Consider the following 14,629-nt stretch of genomic DNA (forward strand, 5'->3'; position numbering starts at 1 on the left):
CTAAGAGCCTTGTAATTCAAACTTTCTCAGAGACAGTTATGCCTTCTCTGGCAGCCCCCTCCCTTTTCCTGGTGAGGAAATATTTCCCCTCCCCTCTGAGTCCTCAACCGTCAGTCCCAGTTAGTAAAGGAGGAGATTGTGAGGTGGGATCTCTCTAGCCCCTTGCTGGCTCCAGGCAAACAATGGTGCTGCCCCGCCCTTCGTGGAAGGGCTTCTGGGACACAGCAGACCAAATTTGTGAGTCAAAAACTGAGTCAGCCTTAGGCTGTGTCCCTTCTCTCCCCTTTCCTGGGAAGGTGGATCCCTGGAGCCCCCTTTGTCTGTAGCCACAGAACCGGAGGCCTGAGAACTCTGAAGTGTCGTTACTGGGGGGGAAGTGCCGGCAGCAGCAGCCGCTGGTTTCATTTCAGAGTTCTGTGGTTGGGATTCTCCTCCTTTGTCCCTTTCTCCTCCGGGCGATGTCCAGCCTTTTACCTGGTTTCCTAAACCCTGGAAGTTCTTTTTCCAGGCTGTTTCAGCTTGTCCTCTGGCTGTTTTTCTGGAGAAGAGAGTCATGGGTCTTTCTGGTCCGCCATCTTCCCACAAGATTTTTATTTTTAACATATCCTACTGTGCTTGTTTATCTGTAACTTCTTATTTTCACCAACATGCAACAATTTATCATTGTGCTGTTGTTGAGGTATTGGAAAGAATCACCCTTTTCCTTGTTCTCTGGAAACAATAGGTGTATCCTGAATTTGAAGATCAGAGAGCTTGTCTGCCATCAGGATCTTTTCTGACTTGTTCCTCAGACAACACCATCCGCTTTTGGAACATGGATAGCAATCCTGACTCTCACTGGCAGGGAAACATCTTCAGCAATGTGAGTAGCTTCATTATAGTATCAGCAGGTAAAGGAGCTGAACCATTCATTCGTTTATTCCATAGATACTTATTAAGTTCTATGCCAAGTGCTGTGCCGCGTGCTGGGGACGTAGCAATGTCTAAGACCCTTCTGCCTTCCTGGAACCCACCGTTCAGTGAGGGGAGACAGTGAACCAGTAACTGCCATAAATGATAATATAGTGACAAGTGTGAAAATGCCATGAAGGAAAATTGCAGGGTACTAATAGAATATTTAACAGTCATCTGGTCTTGTCTGGAGTCTCAGGGGCAGCTTCCTGAAGGAAGAGATGACTAAGCTGAGATGTGGAGGATTGGGAGGAATAAAGAAGGGCAGTGAGAGTGTTCTAGGCCAAGGAAACTACCTGTACAGAGGCCCTGAGGTAGGAAGGAGCTAAGTGAGTTGGAAACCTGAAAGAGGTCATTATGGCAGAAACAAAAAAGGCCCTCAGTGCAGTGTATGTAGCAGGTGTTCCTTTACTACTCCCCTCACACTATGATCTTTTATCTTCTGCATCTGCCATACACATTAGATTTGACAAACAGTAGAAAAACCCAAATAAGAGGTAGCAGTTTGATCTGACTCATAAAAACAGTCTAGAGGTAATCAGTTCAGGCTGTTTGGTCAACTGTAAGAAGCACTTAGAAACCCAAGTGTTTGCAGCTCTCTACTGTTCTATTTTGACGGTGTGACCCTTTTCCTCATGATCCAAAGTGGCTGCTTGAGCCCCAGACATTACATCTAAGTTCCAGGTGACAAGATAGAAAAGGACACAAAAGAGTGCTCACTTGCTTTATGTCTCACTAACCAGAATTTATTTGTACATCACATCATCATCTAGCTGCAGGGGAGTCTGGAAAACATAGTTATTCTGAATGATGATGCTCAGAGTTCAACACTGGCATTCTTATATTAATAAAGAAGGGGAAGCTGACTGGGGGGGACACGTAGTTGCAGAGATGCTTCTGAGCTCAGAGCACTGACCTCAGCCCTCTCCTTCCTGCAGTCCCTGCTGAAGGTAGTGTATGTGGAGAACGACATCCAGCACCTGCAGGACACATCACACTTCCCAGACAGGGGGAATGAGAATGGAATGCCCCTGGATGTGAAAGCAGGGGTGCGAGTAATGCAGGTCAGTCCTGATGGCCAGCACTTGGCTTCAGGCGACCGAAGTGGAAATCTAAGGCAAGTGGGTGCCAAGGGTTGTCTGGGGTGCACCACTGGCTCCGGCTCAGGGTGGTGGGGAGGAGCCCTGGTGCCTCGGCACCTCCAGCTGCCCATCAGGAATGGGGGACTGTGAGCAGCAATCCTTTAATCAGCTGAGAAGGGGCTTCCAGAAGGGCCAAGATCAGGGTCGCTACCAGGACTTCAGCAGCTGAAGCCTACAGAGTGGATGGGCAAACTTGCGTGAATCAAGGGCACGGTGATGCTTAGAGCGTTTAACCAGCCTTGTGGTACCACTGCTGAACAGTCAAAGAACAACCTGGGGACTCCTTGTGACCCCAGGGGAGGAGCCAGATGGGGCATTTGAGGGCCATGGCCCTAGGTGCTGGCAGGACATGAGCCCTGTCTCAGGGACCAGGTGTAAGCTGACAGATGGCAGCTGGGACCAGCTGGGTGTTGGGGCTGTTGGGGGATGGATGGGACTGGGAGGAACTGGAGAGCATGTGCCCCATACAGAGGCAGCCACCAAGCAGCACCAGCGCAGGTCCCTATTGGCCAAGAAGAGCAGAAAGTACGGATTTTTCTTTCTTTTAAATTCTATGATTTTAAAATGTTGGCAACTCTTTTGATATCGATCACTGCATGAGGCAAACTGAATGTGTCGGGGGACTGCTCAGACAGAGCTCTGCCCTGATGCCAAGCAAGGTGACTAGAACAGACGTGGGGAAAGCACTCTTCCTGTGCCGCCCCTGGCCTGAGCTCTGTCTCCTCAGCTGATTGGATGTCTCAGCCACCCTGTGATGCAAGTGCTGCTGTTAGCTCCGTTTCCAGCTGGGTTAACTGAGGCAGAAGGGGCCAAGGGGCTAGGCTCCGATTACACAGGTGGAGAGTAGAGGCACGCGATGGGAGGTGGCTGTCTCGGAGTTCAGTCCTGGCTGACCTGTTGACTGTGTTTGACTTCACTTGAGGCGAATGAGTAAAGTCTAGATTTGAGACTCTTTAAGAAGGAGAGAATCAAATCAAATGTTCCCACCCATAGGGCCAATCCTCAAATATGACCTCTGACCCACAACCACCTCTGAGAAACTCTGCCTGTGGAACCACTAGGGGCATTCCCAGGCTCAGTGCTGCTCTCTTTAGGAGGGCAGATTCCTGACCAAGGTCAGGCTTCTCCAGCCCCATTGGCTGGGGTTGGGGACATCCCCATATCCCCTGCCTGGCTGCTCCGACCTTTCTAGCAGCGACAGAGCACCTGGTGCCAGGGGGTGGGGAGGCAGGGTACAGCAGGCAGTGCGTGTGTGTATAAATATGTGTATTTATGTGTATGTCTCCCAGGATCCATGAGCTGCACTTCATGGACGAACTCATCAAGGTGGAGGCCCACGATGCTGAGGTGCTATGCCTGGAGTATTCCAAGCCTGAGACAGGTGAACCGCTGGCAGGGTGGCAGGGGGAAGGCAAGGGAGAGTCCCCTGCCGCTGACAGAGCCACACAGAGAGCGGGAGAACTGGGTGTCTCATTGGCCAACAGGTGACGGCCAGGCGTCCTGTGTTTAAAAGGGTCCCTATTGCTGGCTCTGGGACCTGGTGGCTGGGACTTGGCCTGACTTACTCCTCGCTGGTCTCCAGTGCCCTGAACAGTTTCCAAACTGAAGAGGTGGCTGTTGAAAGAATAAATGTTTCTCTACTGGAAAGGATAGATTGATAGATGTTTTTTATTTTTGTTTTCTTAGAGCAAAGTTTTTTATTTGTTCATTTCTTGCATTTGAAATATTCTTTGACGAGCTCCTTGGCCTGAGATTCTTTGCCGTAGTCCTTAACAACCACACAACTGCAACCAGCTACGTTATGGGGTTTCCCTTCTCTGTCGATTTTACAGAGGCCTGCCCATTCACCTAGTTCCTCCTTGTCATCAGCCTTAATTAGGCTGATTTGGTGCTCAGCATAAAGGGCCTCCCCCAGCTTGACATAGATGGGTTCATCACAGCTGGAGGCAAGCACACAAAGATGGGCTCTGTGCTTGCCTAAGGCTTTGGCAGTTCGCGGATCCATGTGCTAGGCCGTCGCGGATGAGGGCAGTTTATAGCGCCTCTCGTAATGCAGTGTTAACATCCATTACACCTCCAGCAAAGATGCCTTCCTCGCCGTGGCGGTGGTTATGGGTGGAGCCAAATCTTGAAATTCCCCGAGCCTCCACCTCCGCTTATCTGCAGCAGCAGGGAAAAGCAGATGTTTTTAATTAAACGTATCATTTTGAAAAACTTTGAAGCTTACAGAAAAGTTGAAAGAATATTACAGTGAACACTCGCATACCTTCTACCCAGATTCCTCAAGTTATATTCTTTTAAATCCCTGGACCTCCAAGTATATATCTGACTTAATCTGCTTTCTTTCCACATTTCTCTATGTATGTTTATGTGTGTGTGTGTATATAATAATAGCATGCACATTTTTTTCCTTTTGGTAAACCGTGTGAGAATAAGTGGCAGGCATGATGTCTCTTTATCCTTAAATACTTCATTGAGCGTTTCCTGAGAGCCAGGACTTCCATTTACATGACTGCAATGTGCTTATCAAATTTAAGAAATTTCACTTTGATACTGTAGTGTCATTTATCCCATGGGTCAAATTCCAATTTTGCCAGTTGTCTCAACATTGTCTTTATAGCACCTTTGTTTCCCCAGGCCAGTTTCACACTTGAGTTGCCATGGTTCTTTAGTACCTTTATTCGGGAAAATTTCCATAGCCTTAGTTGTTCTTATGACTTTGGCTTTCTGCCAGTCATTTTATTGAATTTCCTTAAGTTTCAGTTTGTGAGTTTGTTTCCTGATTCAGATGATACGTTTTTGGTAGGAATATACCATAGACGAAGTTGTATCCTAGAGGAGGTAGATATTAAACAATCATCTTTCCCCCACTCCCACTCTTCTTTCCTTGTTCTTTCCCTTGTACTCTCTGTTCCACCAAATTTCTTTTTTCTTTCTTTCTTTTGAGGTACTGGCAGCTGGGTATTGAATCTGGGACCTGTATGTGAGAAGTCGGTGTTCAACCACTGAGCCACATTGGCTTTCCTAAGTTGGGTTTTTCTTTTGTTTTGCTTCTCGTTTGTTTTTGTTTTTTTTTTTGTTTTTTATCCTCCCTCCTTGCGGCTTTTTTTTTTTTTTTTTCTTGCTGTCTGTTTTTCTGTGTCTGTATTTATTTATTTTTATTTATTTCCCCCCACCTTGCAGCTTGCTTGCTGTCTGATCTCTGTATCCATTCATTGCGTGTTCTTCTGTTGTTTTTTCTCCCTTTTGCATCACCTTGCTGAGTCAGCTCTTCGCAGCGCTTGCAGGCTGGTGACTCCCTGCAGCATGCAGGTGAGCCTGCCTTCACAAGGAGGCCCCGGGGTGCGAACCCAGGGCCTCCCATATGGTAAATGGGAGCCCAACTGATTGAGCCACAGCCGCTTGCCCTCGTTTGTTTTTGTTTTTTTCAGGAGACACTGGGAACTGAACCCAGGACCTCCCATGTGGGAGGCAAATGCTCAACAGCTTGAGCTACATCCTCTCCCCCAAATTTTCCTTTTTTTTTTTAAGATTTATTTATTCCCTTCCCCCACCGCCCTCATTATTTGTGCTTGCTGTTTGCTTGGCTTCTCTTTAGGAGACACTGGAAACCAGACATGGGACCACCCATGTGGGAGAGAAGGGCTCAATCGCTTGAGCCACCTCAGCTCCCTGGTTTGTTGTCTCTCATTGTCTTTCCTTGTTGTCTCTTTGTTGCATCATCTTGTTACGTCAGCTTGCTGTACCAGCTTACCGCGCTTGCCCATTGTGCCAGCTTGCCGTCTCCAGGAGGCCCCAGGAACCAAACCTGAGACCTCCCATGTGGTAGACAGGAGCTTAATCACTTGAGCCACATCTGTTTCCCCCAAATTTTCTTTAAATCTCTCTTTGCACAGTGCAGCTTTCCTGAGCTACCCCACCCACCCAGGTCCCTTGTTAGGCCTTGGACACACCAGATGACCAGAGTGGGTACTGTCTGAGGGCGTCAGCAGGGGAAGGCCTGGTGACAGAAGGAAGTGACAGTGGGCAGTCAGTAGGACCTGGACAAGGCCTATGTGACCAAAGCTCAGAGAGTGAGGGGACAGTGTTGTTGTTTTGTTTTGTTTTTTAGATTTATTTATTTATCCACCCCTTTTGTTTGCGCTCGCTGTCTGCTCTCTGTACATTTGCTGTGTGTTCTCTGGGTCTGCTTATCTTCTCTTTAGGAGGCACTGGGAACCAATCCTGGGACCTCCCATGTGGAAGAGAGGCACTCAGTCACTTGAGCCACCTCAGCTCCCTGGTTTGTTGTGTCTCTCATTGTCTCCCCTCGTTGTCTCTTTTGTTGCACCAGATTGCTGCGTGGGCCAGTGCATGACGTGGGCCAGCTCGCCTTTACCAGGAGGCCCTGGAAAACGAACCTGGGACCTCCCACATGGTAGACAGGAGCCCAATTGCTTGAGCCACATCTGCTTCCCAGACAGTGTTTTTTTGATGTGGCTGAGAGGTTGCTATGCTTTATTCATATGACATGCCAAGGAGGTGGCATGACTGGGAGGTGGAATCAGTAGGAAAGAGCGCTGGCCTCTGCAGAAGTGCCTGCTGTGGGCTTGAGTGGTGGAGCATATATGCATGTAGGAGTCATCCTTCCTGAACTAGTGTCATGGGATGTGAAATTAGGGTTTGGGGGCTCACTGAGCTGAGGGAGTGGCCTTTCCAGGTTTGGGGCAAGTGGGCTACAATTCTGGAACCAAAGGTCCTTTCTCTAGGGACTATAAAGCTCAGTCATGCTGCTGTTCTCAGAGGCAGGGCCTCCGAGCAACTTTCTGTGAACCCAGGTTCCTTCTCTCCACCCACAGGTCTGACTCTGCTGGCCTCAGCGAGTCGGGACCGCCTGATCCATGTGCTGAATGTGGAGAAGAACTATAACCTGGAGCAGACCCTGGATGATCACTCCTCCTCCATCACGGCCATCAAGTTTGCTGGTAAGCCCCTTCCTTCCCACCGCCTGCACCTCATTAGTGGGCTCCTGTAGTTGCAGGTACGACCAAAACCTCCAACCTCCCTCCCGCTTAAATGAGAAAAGGAAGAGCGAGCTCTGGATTCAGTCCCTGCCAGATCCAAAGATTGACTTTTTAAAAAATTAGGAGGACTCTCCCTGTCTCAGCCCTGCCTTCCTCTGGGGGCAGGATCTTGGTTGCCTCAGAGAAGAGCACTCCTCTCTTCCTATCGATTTTGGCAGAAATTGGGAGCTGGCTTTCCTTGTCCTCACTTAAGGTATCTGCCCTTCCCAGAAGGTCATTGGTGCCAGGGATTTAGGGGTGTACTCCTGGACCAGGTCGACTCACGTGCCCCCTGCTCCCACCTGCCTCCACGCCCTCATCCAGGAGGACTGGCCAAAGGAGAGTGGTGGTCTCCAAAAGGAAATCAGGGTGCTGATCCTGTGAGAGCGTGGGGTGGGCACTGCTGACCTTAGAAAAATAGGTGATAATGAGGATTGATGGAGGGCTAAATTCCATGCTGGGCTGTGATCCTTGTACCATGTGCGTTGGAGAAGAATTCTTTCCAGCATTTAATACCTTCCCACTCAACAGCTGAGTCACAGCCAGTAGCCTGAGGCTCTGCCCCAACTCAACCGGGAAGTGAAAGGGGTTCCTACAAGACTGGGAAGATTCAGCATGGAGTTCTAGGCTGGAGGGATTCCAAGGGCAGGGGAGGCAGGCCCTGTGAGGGTTTAACTGCACAGAGCCCAAAAACTGTTCAAAACTTTATTCAAGAAGAATCTACTCATGGAGAGAATACATTCACTGGCTGAGATAGGGGACACAAGAAAATGGAAATTTTGTTAGAGTTTTTTACATGTAATGTCAACGACAATGTATTACTATCCCCGTCTTCCCTACTTACTGACCTGCTTCTCTAACTTTGTACCATGGTAGGGAGCTGGGCAGGGACAAGTTAATAAAGTTTAAAATGTTTTGATGAATGTCTGAGAAAAGTAGCCCCCTAAAACTTCTCAGACATTCTTAAAAGCTTTTCAAACTACCCCATTTCATACACTATAGGTAGTTAGAATGTATCAGTACATCTAACAATTTGGCAATCATTAAACTTTACCTTTAATGAATGGTCTAGATCTAAGAGCTGTGATGAATGTGGCCAAGCGGCCAGTCCAGTTGATTCTTTTTTTTTCTTTTTTAAATTTATTTATTTATTTATTTACCCCTCATTGTCTGCTCTCTGTGTCCATTCACTGTGTGTTCTTCTGTATCTGCTTGTCTTCTCTTTAGGCAGTACCGGGAACCCATCCTGGAACCTTCCAGAGTGGGAGAGAGACACTCAATCTCTTGTGCCACCTCAGCTCCCTGGTCTGCTGTGTCTCTTATTGTCTCTCCTTTGTATATTTTTTTGTTGCATCATCTTGCTGCACCAGCATTCCTGTGCAAGCCAGCTCACTGCGCAGGCCAGCTTACCTTCACCAGGAGGCCCTGGGAATCAAACCCTGAATCTCCCATATGGTAGATGGGAGCCCAATTACTTGGGCCACATCTGCTTCCCCAGAAGTTGATTCTTAAGGGTACCACTTGAAGGTCATGGGCACTTCCTTAGAACCCCTGGCCAGTCTGAGAGGACGCAGGTCCTAAACCCTCCCTACATGCCCTGCTGGAGGCCAACTGGCTCATCTGGGGTTATGCTCAAAATACTGTTCCGTTAGTTATAACTCAGGCACTGGACAATCAGAACCTGCCTGAAGCCATCCTGCTAAGAAGTATCAGTCTTTTAACCCTTTTTTATGAAACGTATATATCCAAACACGTGAATACAGTATCTGTGTGCAGTTTACAGAAAAACACAGAGGGCTCCTGTGTCCAGGTTCATAGTCAGTAGGTGTGAACAAAGCCAGACAACCCATTGTTTATAGACGGTGACTCTGGACTGGACATGTGCCTAATATTGTTAAATTCTTGGAATTTCACCACCCCTGACTCAAGAAGCAAAACATCACCAAGAGCTTGCAGGCCCTCTCTGGCTCCTTCCCCACCATGGGGCCACTCCCTCAAAGGATTCCATCCTTTCATAAACCTTCTCGGAGAAGACGACTCCTGCTTGAGTCACATCTCCTACTCTGTGTCAGGCCTGGACTCTCTCACGTGTCGCATCGTGAAGGAGCTGCACCTGTTGTGTCAAGACTGTTTATATCTGTTTTGTGTTTTCCTCCTCACCACAACACTGGTAGTTATTTATACTGTTATTCTATAAGAAATGAAAATAAGAAAAGTAAAAATGTTTACCATGCTTCCCGCATGGCAGCCACTCTTCCAAGGGCTGCATACAGCAACTCTGTGGGTGGGGCCACAGCGTGCACATTGGAAACTGAGGGTCAGAGAGGAAACCTGGGTTCAGAGCCCAATGTTCAACATCTTTGGCTCTGACACCAGAGGCCTGAGTTCAATCCTGACCCTATCTTGCCTTGCTGTGCATCTTGGGTCAAGGACTCTTTTGTCTCTGAGCCCCTGTGTTCACATTTGTATCATGGGGTGGACAGTGAGCATCCAGGAAGAGGAGGCCCACCTGGGCCCCAGCCAGGGGCCTGGCCTGAGGTGTGTTTGGGTGTTCTAGTGATTCCTGGTGGTCTAAGCCTTCCAGCAGTCTCCTGCCTCCAGTCCCTCCTGCTCTACACTGCCCGAGTCACCAGTCCAAGCCCCACATTGGAGATGGTGCCCTCCTGCATGCCTGGCCTATATTTCTCGGTGTGGCCTTGCCCTATAGAGGGCTGCCTTGCCCTTAGCTGCATCTGTGCTCTCCTTTTTTTTTTTTTTTTTTTTAAAGATTTATTTTTATTTATTTAATTCCCCTCCCCTCCCCTCCCCCGGTTGTCTGTTTTCTGTGTCTTTTTGCTGCGTCTTGTTTCTTTGTCTGCTTCTGTTGTCGTCAGCGGCACGGGAAGTGTGGGCGGCGCCATTCCTCGGCAGGCTGCTCCCTCCTTCGCACTGGGCGGCTCTCCTTATGGGTGCACTCCTTGCGCGTGGGGCTCCCCTACGCGGGGGACACCCCTGTGTAGCACAGCACTCCTTGCGCGCATCCGCACTGCACATGGGGCAGCTCCACACGGGTCAAGGAGGCCCAGGGCTTGAACCGCGGACCTCCCGTGTGGTAGACGGACGCCCTAACCACTGGGCCAAAGTCCGCTTCCCTGTGCTCTCCTTACACAGCTCACATCTTACAAGTTCCACCTGGACCAGCACCCACCTCGCTTTCTGTAGGAAGCCCTCCCTGCCCCTCCCTACCCCTCACCACCCCTGCAGTTGGTAGAGTGCCCTGGTGTGGAGCTCCTCGGCTAGGTCCTGCACCCCAGCTGGGCCTCACGATGGCCCAGCCCTACCTAACACCCTTCCTTCTCCCCCAGGCAACAGGGATATCCAGATGATCAGCTGTGGAGCCGATAAGAGCATCTACTTTCGCAGCGCCCAGCGGGTAAGGGGGGCCTCCCTGGGGGCTAGGGTGGGAGCTTCACCAGGGGTGTGTTCTAAAGGCCTCACCTGCCCTGCTAGGCCTCAGATGGACTCCACTTTGTCCGAACCCACCACGTGGCAGAGAAGACCACTCTGTATGACATGGACATTGACATCACACAGAAGTACGTGGCTGTGGCCTGCCAGGACCGCAATGTGAGGTGAGGAGCCCTGGGCTGCCCAGCAGGGCCTGCATGGCGCCTAGCTAGGTCTGTCTTCTTCCTCCCCTGCTCAGCTGGTCTCTTGAGAAGCTGGATGGGATGGAGGGATGAGGTGGCTTCATTTTAGGGTCTGGGCTCTCCCAGGCCCAGCCAAGGGCTTTCTCTGCTCTCCTGGGAGCCCGTGTGGGTGACTGAGGGGTGCTGATGTGGCTCATAAACTCATGCGTTGCACCTGCATTCCCTGAGTGCCTCTCTGGGCTGGACAGTGCTGGGGTCACAGCAGTGACCAGGACAGCCCCAGGCCATGCCCTCACGGAGCTCATAGTCCAGTAGAGGGGAAGCAGATGCCTCAAAAACAGTGACAGTGCAGATTGGTCAGGGCCGGGATGGGGGAAGCCCAGGGGATTATGGAAACTTTGGGGAAACACCTGATCCCACCTACGGATTGAGCAGGATTTTCTGGCGGAAAGAACAGCTAGACTGAGACTGGGAAGAAGGTGGAGGAGTGAGCAGGGGAAGGGAGAGGCAGAGCGTGTGCAGAGGTTCTTGACTGCCCTGATTTGCTCATTCAGGTTGGTTCTGGGCACTAAGCTGTCCATGAGGTAGAGGTGACTTTAACTCAAAGGATACCCCACTACAACTTCTGTAACCTCAGCCTGAGATGTGGTTTCAGTCCCTGAGACAGTCTTCAGTCCATGCTTCTGATGGGAGCAAGAGATAGCAGGGAGCTTCCAGGGGAGAGGAGGGTGGCGAGTAAGGCTGGAACCAAAAGGCAAGAGGGGACAAGGGACAAGGGCAGGCAGGGCCCTGTTGGCCACGTTATGCCCCCACCTCCCCAGAGTCTACAACACGGTGAACGGGAAGCAGAAGAAGTGCTACAAGGGCTCCCAGGGTGACGAAGGGTCCCTGCTGAAGGTGAGGATTGGGGGTCCCTGGGGTGAAAGCCATACACAGACACCGCCAAATGAGGCCCCTGTCTGCCTGCTGCCCTGGTGGGCCGCCTGAGGCCTGTGCCCCCCAGTGCCTCAGCTCACTCTGGGGCTGTTGGCAGGAGTGGAGAACAGACTGCGTCCTCCTCGGTGCCTGGTCACTGGCTGCTCGGGAACAAGGGTAGCCCTGATTGCTCTGCCTTTATTTACCAAGGGGACACATGTACGTGGTTTCCATTTTGCATGGCACCAAGCTGTGGCAGGATGAATCAGAGGGTCCTGGGCTCCTCTTTCAGCTTGGCTCCTGCCAGACACATACGACTGAGTACATGCACGGTAGGGACCTTCTCAGACCTCTGGCCTAGGGGAGCTGTTAGGAGCTCACGCTCCAGGGTCAGAGACCAGTTGTGCCACCAGCTGAGTCTGTGGCCTTGGGCAAACATCTCCTCCTCTTGAGCTAGCATCATCATCTGTAAAATACAAATACAAATAGCCTCTATCATCAGATTGTTCTGTGGAAGAAATAAGTTCATGCAGGTACCATCCTTAGCATAGGGCTGTCATGTGCCTTCGTTTCTATTGTAGTGGGCCTTCACTTCTTCTCCTGCCAAATCCGAGCTCCTGGCCTCTACAGGGTGTGTGACACAAAGGTTACCTGGAAGACTCCATGCGCGGAGCCTCCAGCACGAGAGAAGTCCTCGGCCAGTGGGGCTGTGCCGATGGGCCCCGGCCTGGCCACGGGAAAGAAGCAGATGGCCCCAGGTCATGTGTCCTCTTCCCGCAGGTCCACGTGGACCCCTCAGGCACCTTCCTGGCTACCAGCTGCTCTGACAAAAGCATCTCGGTGATAGACTTTTACTCTGGCGAGTGCATTGCCAAGATGTTCGGCCATTCAGGTGGGTGCACCTCCCGGCTTGGGACACGCCCCTACCACCCACACAGCCTTCTACCTCCAGAGATAGGAGCATCTCTGCTCTGTTTGCAGAAATCGTCACTGGCATGAAGTTCACCTACGACTGTCGTCACTTGATCACAGTGTCTGGAGACAGGTGGGAAAGGCCTGGGCTGCCATCCCTGGCTGTGCCTCCCCCTGAGAGGGTGGGACCTGTCCTGGGGGAGGCGGGGACCTGTACTCAGCGCTTGCCTGTGTAGAAAGCACTTCTGAAGTTTCCAGGTTCTTCTCACCTTGGAAAGAGTGCTCCTTGGTGCCCTGGGTTCAAATCCCATGTCTGCCACTTACTTAACATGCTCTGAGCCTCAGTGTGTTCCTCTCTAAAAGATAGATGACTCCATCGACCTTGAAAATTGTATGGTGAGAATCAAATGAGATGATACATGTAAATTTCTTGGCACGTCGTTGGTCCCTGAGGAAGTCCCTTTTGTTGGCTCCCTCCATTTTACCGTGATTCTTCCCTCCAGCCACCTTCCTTGTGTGTTGGGACCTCCAGAGCAGGCCCCAACACGGTCCGGGGCCCCTGCCCTGAGCTAATGGAATGTGTTCTCAGGGAAGCCCTGGGGAATGGGATTGTGGCTTGAGTAACCAGGGTGGCTGCCAGGGTCAGGGGCTTCCATGTCACCACCGTTCCTTCCCTTTCCCTGTCTTTCTTTGATCTCTGCAGCTGTGTGTTCATCTGGCACCTGGGCACGGAGCTCACCAACTGCATGAAGCAGCACTTGCTGGAGATCAACCGCCGGGAGCAGCAGCAGGACACAAAGGACAGGAAGTGGAGCAGCCACCCCAGGTCCTGGCAGCCACCTGTCCAGCCTCCATCTGTCCATTCCCCAGAGGAATGTCTCCCTGGGAGGGGAGGTGCTGGGCACGTAGCCATGGCCAAGTCTGCAGCGGCTCCTGCCCTTGTGCACAGGCAGCCTCACAGCAAGTGCTGAGATGGACTTTGAATACAAAGTCACAGTAATAAGTACTCCGAGGTTTTGATTGGAAAAGCAAAGTGCTTGGCGAGCACTGTGATGGGCAAAGCTCCTGACCCAGCTAGCAGTGAGGAAGCAGGGGCCAGCGAAGGGTTCCACACAGTAGGGACCTTCTCAGGAGGCAGGTGCAGTGGAGCTGAGATGTCCTCTTTCACAGCAGAAAGAATTTTCAGTTTCATAAATTCTTATTCTGTAAGTAAAGGTTATTTATTTCTTTGAGTCTTCTATTTTTTTTTTTTTAGGAGGTACCTAGGATTGAACCTGGGACCTTATATGGGAGAAGCAGGTGCTCAACCACTGAGCTACACCCACTCCCCCTCTTTAAGTCTTCTAAATATATTTCTTTAAAGTTATTATGTCGCAAAACCAGTTTTATTTGGAGTAAATTCATGTTCCAGGTTTTGATTTCGGCATTTGGTTTGGGGAGATTTTTTCTTTGTTTTGTTTTGTTATTTTCTTTTGGGGGGCACTCATTTTGAAGAGGAGGTTTTTGGTATTCCCTCTCACCTGCCTCTGGATCTGTTCCTGTCTGTCCCTCTCTGTCCACTCGGACTCCCAGGGCCCCACAGAGCCAGGCCTTGACCTGAGCCGTCTGTCCTGCAGTGGTATTGGAGGAGTCACACATCTAGGTACCGTGGGAGTAGGCTGCTCCTTTGGTTCCTGGCTTCGAAGCTCACACCCCACCCCAGAGCTGTGAGCAGGGTCTTGATTGCTGGCCCCACCTCATATCAAGCATGTTTTAGTGTAACCTGTATTTTGAAAGTGCCCAAATCTCACTGTACCGCCTGTCTCAAGTCCACAAGCCAGCAGCCCAGGGCTCCAGTCCCCCAGCTATCAGCTTTGCTTTCTGTCCCATCACTATGGCCCCATGGAGAGTTGGTCTTATTTATGGAGCCCAGCATTCATTACATCTCATTTATTGTGACTCTAGGTTTCTGGTAGAGTGGGTGCAATAGGTAAGACCTCCTGGTACAGTCTTGACCAGAAGCTGAGGATTGGTTCATGAGGGACTTAGCGCAGTGCCC

General features: G+C 50.7%; 1 protein-coding gene across 1 annotated transcript in view; it reads left to right on the forward strand.

Moving 5' to 3' along the window:
• Positions 1-14,629, forward strand: part of WDR62 (WD repeat domain 62) — a 53,884-nt gene that overhangs the window by 28,962 nt on the left and 10,293 nt on the right. Inside the window, exons 10-19 of the mRNA XM_058279279.2 lie at positions 725-862; positions 1,890-2,068; positions 3,383-3,474; positions 6,932-7,057; positions 10,480-10,547; positions 10,625-10,746; positions 11,586-11,661; positions 12,460-12,571; positions 12,661-12,724; positions 13,295-13,417. Of these exons, the coding sequence (XP_058135262.1) occupies positions 725-862; positions 1,890-2,068; positions 3,383-3,474; positions 6,932-7,057; positions 10,480-10,547; positions 10,625-10,746; positions 11,586-11,661; positions 12,460-12,571; positions 12,661-12,724; positions 13,295-13,417 (1,100 nt within the window). The remainder of the gene's footprint in view (positions 1-724; positions 863-1,889; positions 2,069-3,382; positions 3,475-6,931; positions 7,058-10,479; positions 10,548-10,624; positions 10,747-11,585; positions 11,662-12,459; positions 12,572-12,660; positions 12,725-13,294; positions 13,418-14,629) is intronic.

This window comes from Dasypus novemcinctus, chromosome 18, assembly GCF_030445035.2.
Source record: "Dasypus novemcinctus isolate mDasNov1 chromosome 18, mDasNov1.1.hap2, whole genome shotgun sequence".
Taxonomy (NCBI): domain Eukaryota; kingdom Metazoa; phylum Chordata; class Mammalia; order Cingulata; family Dasypodidae; genus Dasypus; species Dasypus novemcinctus.